The sequence below is a fragment of the Monodon monoceros genome, unplaced genomic scaffold (genome assembly GCF_005190385.1).
Source record: "Monodon monoceros isolate NGI ecotype Baffin Bay Population unplaced genomic scaffold, NGI_Narwhal_1 Super_Scaffold_21, whole genome shotgun sequence".
Taxonomy (NCBI): Eukaryota; Metazoa; Chordata; class Mammalia; order Artiodactyla; family Monodontidae; genus Monodon; species Monodon monoceros.
Genome location: NW_021703778.1, coordinates 149,059,633 through 149,066,656, shown reverse-complemented (window position 1 = coordinate 149,066,656; position 7,024 = coordinate 149,059,633). Strand labels below are relative to the sequence as shown.

At 58.4% G+C, this 7,024-nt stretch overlaps 1 protein-coding gene across 1 annotated transcript in view; it reads left to right on the top strand.

Annotated features, from left to right (window-relative positions):
- ISM2 (isthmin 2) overlaps positions 1–6,750 on the top strand; it is a 14,495-nt gene extending 7,745 nt beyond the window's left edge. Inside the window, exons 2-6 of the mRNA XM_029239272.1 lie at positions 858–1,100; positions 2,198–2,549; positions 4,353–4,604; positions 4,862–4,945; positions 6,233–6,750. Of these exons, the coding sequence (XP_029095105.1) occupies positions 858–1,100; positions 2,198–2,549; positions 4,353–4,604; positions 4,862–4,945; positions 6,233–6,750 (1,449 nt within the window). The remainder of the gene's footprint in view (positions 1–857; positions 1,101–2,197; positions 2,550–4,352; positions 4,605–4,861; positions 4,946–6,232) is intronic.
- The last annotated feature ends 274 nt before the right edge of the window (positions 6,751–7,024 follow it).

Sequence of the window (7,024 nt, the reverse complement as noted above, 5' to 3'; positions counted from 1 at the left end):
GCTCACAAGGCAGCCCTGGACAGGGCTCTTTCTGCCCTGGTGTAGAGACCTGGGCAATGGCTGCAGCCTGGAGGTAGGTGCCGACCCAGTGCTCCACCGTCTGAGCAGGGAAGGCCAGAGCAAGAGTCAGAGACATCCAGGACTGCTTTCACTTAGTGTTTGAGCTGCATCAAGGACAGTCCCAGTGTGGACCTCATGGCACTGGCTGGTGGAGGGGATTAACTGGCAGACAGACGGCCACACAAGCAGCCTGGAATAGGAAAAGGGGCCGGGCCCCACGTGAGCAGGCGGAGGAAGGTTGCTGTGGTCAGGGATGCCAAGAAATACAGCCCCCGCACGGATGGCTTGGGAAGGCCAGGTGGCAGGGGAGTGTGCCGAGGGGAAGGGCCTGGGTCTGCTGCCCACGCCCCTGTCGGCCTTCCTGAGCCTTCCTGCCCTGACGTGGGAGGGCCTGGGTGTCTGTTCTCTGACAAGGGCCCTGGGGGATTCTGAGGCAAGTGTCTGCAAACTGCACTTTGGAGCCACCGCCTTAAACATCTCACTTCCCCTCTGGGCCTCAGTTTGTTCATCTGTGAAATGAGCAGGTTGGATTGTGTCTCTTCCACGTGTAGAAACCTGATTTGAACCCTCCTTCTCGTGCCTCGCGCTGGCATCATTTGCCCGAGTGCTTTGTGGACGCCGTCCACCCTCTGAGGTGTTAAAGCAGACACGTTTGGATACACGGTCTCCAGGCGAGTTTGTGACTTGGTCTGCCCCCAGGGCTCCCGAATCTCCCCCTGCTCCCACCCCCCACCAGCCTTTTCCGGGTTCGCATGGGCGCTGACCTCAGGCACCCCTCCCTCCCATCTCTCCCTCAGGTCTCGGCCTCCCCAGACCCCAGCTCTCCTAGAGAAGAAGAGGAGCCCCCTCTGCTCTCCAGAGCCCGCCTCCAGGCAGGGCTGCGCCGACACAGGCGCTGGGCTCTCACTGAGCCAGCAGCCCTGACCCTGGACAAGACCTCCTTGCCCGGGACCCTGGAGGACGCTCCCTTGCTGCTGGAGCTGCAGAAGCTGCCGGGATTGGCCAACACAGATTTGAGTGCCCCAAACCCCAATATCCAGGTGAGAGCTACAGGGGCTCCGTGGGCCCAGTGGACACCTGGAGAGAAGCTGGGCTGAAGAGCTCAGCTCTGAGGTCAGGTGTCCCATCCGGTACTGCTTGGAGGGCAGGGGTCCTGTGCAGGTCGGAGAAGGTGACAGCCCCCGCCCTGCCTGTGGAGCAGTGGGTGGTGACCTGCCCACCAGAGGGGCTTTATGGGAGAGAAAACTAGAGGGGTTGGTGGAATTCCAGTTTACATACTCCACCATCAGTCCCGAATCCCTAATGACAATAATTCCTGCATTTTGTGTACCATGTATAGCTTACAAAACATTTTCACCAAAAGAGAAAAAAGGTCACAAAAATATAGAACACACAACATTCTAAAGTTGTTTAAAAGTGTGTGTGTGTGTGTGTGTGTGTGTGTGTCTGTGTGTCTCTATATCTAAACTTGGAAGGTTAATCACCAAAATGTTACCTGTCAGAGATGGAATATGGGTGATTTCCATTTTCTTCTTTATATTTGGCTTGTTCCTTTCCCCAAATTTTGTTCTGTGACCTCCTATCGCTTTGTAATAGCCCAAAGTGACGTTTTTAAAGTTCACTTTCACATAAATGGTTTCACGTTACTTATTTCCTGTCCACGATGTAGTGGGCGAGAGCCCTCCCCAGGGCTGTTGTGGGGATCTGCTGTCATTTGGCCTCATTTTCTGGCCCTAGAATGAGGAAATGGAGATTCAGGGCCGTCAGTGGCCCCAGCAGTTGCGCAGCCTGTGGGCTGCTGGAGCCAGAATTCAAACCCAGCTTTTCTTAAATGAGTGGGTCTCCACCCCGGCACGTGTTAGGACCACTACGCCTGGCCCTACCTCACACACCAGTTAAATCCGTGTCTGGGGTGGGGTCAGGGGCTCAGGAATCTCCAGCAGATTCTGATGCACAGCCAGGTCTTAGACTGTGACCCTCTGTGTCCGGGGAGACCAAGAAGGTGGACCAAAAGAATGGGCTGGTTTGGAGAAAAGGTTGGGCCTCTCCCCCTGCCCCCAGGCTTGTCATCTCCCCTGCCTTTGGAGTCTGGCTCTGAGCCCTCCCTCACTGGCCGGGTGTGTCTGTACCTCTGCAGGTGACCATCGAAGTGGTGGAGGACCCCCAGGCTGAGGTGGAGATGGACCTGCTGGCTGAGCCTAACAATCGCTGGTCCCAGGGGGCCCCCAGCTGGCTGCCGGCCAAGGAACTCTTCTGGCCCCTATTCTGGGGCTACCTGGAGGGCGAGGAAGGGAGGCCCAGTCTCAAGGGCAGAGCCGCAGGGGAAGAGGAGGATTACCCTCCAGAGTACCGTGAGAGTGAGGACCAAGAGGACCACGACGAGGAAGACGACGATGACCAAGAGCATGGGTTCAGTGGGGGCGCAGGAGGCTGGGAGCGGGGCTGGCTGTCCCCCGGGGACCGGGCCTTCAAGGAGCCTGATAGCTCCGGTGAGCTCCCCCATCTTGACATCCCCGGCCCTGGGGGTCCTGAGTGGAAATGGGGGTGAGAGCTTCCCGGGCAGGGGCAGCTGGGGAGGCCTGGAGCCTAGGCCTGTGCAGACACCATCATCAGCCAAGCATTACCCATAGCTTGCAAAGTTTGTTTGTTTTTCAAACATTTGACCCTCACAACAGCCCTGAGATCCCCTAAGCAGAACAGACATTTATTAATAATATATATATTCATATCCGGTTCCAACAAATTAAGAAATATTATAAATCCCACCACTCACAACTGACCTCACCTTCAGATTGTGTGAGTTTGAATCCTGGGTCTGCTGCTTACCAGCTGAGTGACCTTGGGCAGGTTAACCTCTCTGGGCCTCAGTTCCTTCCTCTCTAAAATGGACATGGGCACAACCCTGACTATGTAGAATTGGGTGTAGAGAGTAGTAAGTGAGTTAGTACTTTTTTTTTTTTTTAAGAAGATGTTGGGGGTAGGAGTTTATTAATTAATTTATTTTTTTTGGCTGTGTTGGGTCTTCGTTTCTGTGCGAGGGCTTTCTCTAGTTGTGGCAAGTGGGTGCCACTCTTCATCGTGGTGCGCGGGCCTCTCACTATGGCGGCCTCTCTTGTTGCGGAGCACAGGCTCCAGACGCGCAGGCTCAGTAGTTGGGGCTCATGGGCCTAGCTGCTCTGCGGCATGTTGGATCCTCCCAGACCAGGGCTCAAACCCGTGTCCCCTGCATTAGCAGGCAGATTCTCAACCACTGTGCCACCAGGGAAGCCCGTGAGTTAGTACTTTTAAAGTGCCAGTACATAGTAAACAAAGTATTGGCTATTACGTTTTTTTTAGAAAGCAACATAACAACGTAGACTATTCAGAAAATACCACCTAAAGCCTGTCCCCCGCCCCATGACAGGCACTTTTTTTTTTTTTTTTTTTTTTTTCGCGGTACGCGGGCCTCTCACTGTTGTGGCCTCTCCCACCGCGGAGCACAGGCTCCGGACGCGCAGGCTCAGCGGCCATGGCTCACGGGCCTAGCCGCTCCGCGGCATGTGGGATCTTCCAGGACCGGGGCACGAACCCGTGTCCCCTGCATCGGCAGGTGGACTCTCAACCACTGCGCCACCAGGGAAGCCCCCAGGCATTTTTATTTTTGCATATTGCAGTTTCAGTTTTCCCTGGGTACACACATGTTTCACACACAGTTATAGCACTTCTCCCCAGAGCCCTGCTGTCTCATCGTTGGTTCAGACTAAGTCGTAGCAGGCTTTTTCCATTTCACCAAAGTCATGTAAGCTAACAGGCAGAATTTTCATGACTTTCAGCTTTTCTTCCATTGATTTTCCTTAAACACTTGGTACCAGCCTGCTCAGGCCTGCCTGGGAAGCGAGGAGAGAGCTGGGTGTGTGTGTCAGTACTTTGGGGGTTCCACAGAGAGCCCTGGGCCTCAGGCCCGTGCAGCCAAAGGCCTGTGGGTACTGTCGTGGTGCATTTTGGGTCCCTCAGACCAGGACGTGGGGAGCAGGGACATTCTTTAATACCCCCAGTGCCAGGGAAGTATTGTCACTCTTGGTTTTGATTGGCACAAAAACTGTAGCTCAGAGATGTCGGGGGACTTGCCCAAGGTCCCCTCAGCAGTGGGCAGGTGGCCTCCAGGTGGCTTTACCTCTTCGTTGCTGTGTGGGCACAGAGTGGGAGGCTGGGAGTTGTGACACCTCCTGCATTTGCCCGGGTGTTCACTGCACAGGGGTACCCAGATGAGCAGACTAGTGGGGCTGAAATTCAGCCCATGCTCCGTCCGCTAGGGGTGTCCTGGCCCGGGCCGTATCCTCCCAAGGAAGGGGTGCCTTCTGCTAATTCGCACCAAGGCACCCCGTGGGCTCTGCTCCCTCACCCCTGGCTCCCTGCCTTGACGCAGACTCAGCTTCAAGAGGAATGGAGCCGCTGGTCTCCCTGCAGTGGGAGCTGCGGCAGCGGCAGCCAGCAGAGGACTCGGCCCTGTGGCTACACCTGCACTGCCACTGAGTCCCGTGCCTGCGACCTGCCCCCCTGTCCTGGTGAGATGAGCCGCAGCTCCTGCAGATGGAGCGGCTTACACGCTGAACTTGGTCCCCTGGGAATGTGGGCGTGTAAGCCTTGTATAGGGTGGGCTTGGGAGAGGGGAGGCAGGAAGCTCACACACACGGTGGTCCTGCCCCGTGCCAGGCCTGTCCCAGATGCCACGGGCACCGAGAGCCTAGTGAGGGCTGGGCTCCCATCGGGAGCACAGAGGTGCCCTGCGGCACCACCAGCCTGGCCTCCTCTCTTCCCAAAGGCGCTGAAGACAAGGACTCTTTGGGCTTCCCCAGTGAGGGGTGGCGGCCCCTGGCCCACAATTCTACGGACTTGCTCAGCCCAGGTCAGTGGGGGGCTAGGCCCTGCCCCTGGGGGTTTGGGGGAAACCTCTCTTGGGAAGGTGGAGCCTCACTGCGCGGGCAGGAATCTTGCCTCCATCCACTGAGGCAGAGGGTACATCTTCCAGGTGGAAGGTTAGCCTCCCCAGCAAGGGGACCGTAACATTTCCAAACCCCCTAGCCAGGTCCATTGGCCTTTCCCAGCCTGATATTCCTTCTGGGAAGAAGGTCTTGAGGGGAGCCCAGAGCTTGGAGACCATCTAGTGGGGCGTACGCTCCCTGGCAGCAGGATAGGATGGGGACATTCTAGCTTCCACTCCCTGGTCACTCTTGGAGGCTCCTGGCAGGCTCTGTCTGGGGAGCAGTTGCCCTCAAAAACAGGTCAGGGTCCAGAGCTCCAGGACTGCCCCTTCCAGCGGCTTGGAGCGGGCCGCGCTTTCCCCAGCACACTCCACATCTGTGTCTCTTGCACCCCACAAGGAGGCAGGCAGCTGCCCACAGCCCCCTTGCAGATGGGTCCTATGCTCAACGCCACAGAAGCTCACTGAGCCGGGAGGGTGCACCCGGCCCTGTGTGGGGCAGGGGATTCCCAGAAGACCAAGCCCAGTCCCTGCCCTCAAGGGGCTCAGGTCTTCGGGGGAAAGACACACACAACCAACTTAGGTACAGCACTGCCAAGTGGGCCCAATGGTCTGCAGCAAAGAGGGAGGAGCAGTTTGTTCTGGGTGGCCAGGGTCAGAGGCCACATTTTCCAAGGTAGGGAGAGGGGGGGAGGGCAGCATAGACAGAGGGGTCACAGGGGGCCCAGAAAGACAGAGTGAGCCTAAGAAAGGCAAAGTTAAGAACAAGAATGGGCCAGTGGTGAAAACAGTGAAACATTTTCTTACCAAGAGGCTAAAACTGCTGTCCCTGCCCCCACCCACCCCAGCTCATTCCCCACGATCCCAGGATCTTTCCCGCCATCCAGCATCTAAAGGGACAAGGCCTAGCTCCGCAGAGGGCCTGTAGGCCCCTCCTCCAGCCCCTTGGCCGATGTCCATTCAGCTACGGCCTGTTGCTTCAGCTTACCTGAGTGGTGTGTGGTTGCCCTTATCTGTTAACAGCGGCGGCCACGTCAGACTGCCCCCCGCTCTGGTGTGGGTCCTTCCCATCCTGCCCCTACGGCCCTACCAAGCCACAGCTTTGCACCAGCTGGGGCCTAGGCGTTCCCCCTCCGTGCATTGGCCCTTGACCAGTCCCCCCCACCCCAGGGGCTGACCGGTCCCTTTCCCACGCTCCCCTGCCCTCTGCAGATGTGGACAGCTGTGAGAAGTGGCTGAACTGCAAGAGTGACTTCCTAGCCAAGTACCTGAGCCAGGTGCTGCGGGACCTTCCCAGCTGCCCGTGTGCGTACCCGCTGGAGGCCGTGTCCAGCGCTGTGAGCCTGCAGGACGAGCACCAGGGCCGCAGCTTCCGGTGGAGGGACGCCAGCGGCCCACGTGAGCGCCTGGACGTGTACCAGCCCACGGCCCGCTTCTGCCTGCGCTCTCTGCTGTCCGGGGAGAGCAGCACACTGGCCGCCCAGCACTGCTGCTACGACGCGGGCAGCCGGCTGCTGACCCGAGGCAAGGGCGCCGGCGCGCCCGACCTCGTCAGCACCGACTTCTCGCCCGAGCTGCACTTCAAGGTGGACACGCTGCCCTGGATCCTGTGTAAGGGGGACTGGAGCCGCTACCACGCCGTGCGGCCCCCGAACAATGGCCGGGCCTGCACGGACAACCCCCCCGAGGAGGAATACCTGGCGCAGTTGCAGGAGGCCAAGGAGTTCTAATGAGGGCTGCTGTGCTGGAGAACTTTCCTCACGGGCCGCTCACCCTGTCTGGCCCAGACCTGGTGAGGCCAGTCTGGTGCCTCGAGCCCTCTGCCTTTGAACCTGAGGCGGGGAGGTCAGCACCCCAGGTGTCGGTGTGGGGTTGGGGAAAAGGTTGAAGAGTGTATAAGGCCCAGGGTGAGAGGAGGGAGCTCAGCTCCCAAGGCCCCTGGGGCTGCCCCGAGATGCGTATCTGTGGCGGCCTTACCTCTTGCCCACTGGGAGGCGCTGTCGC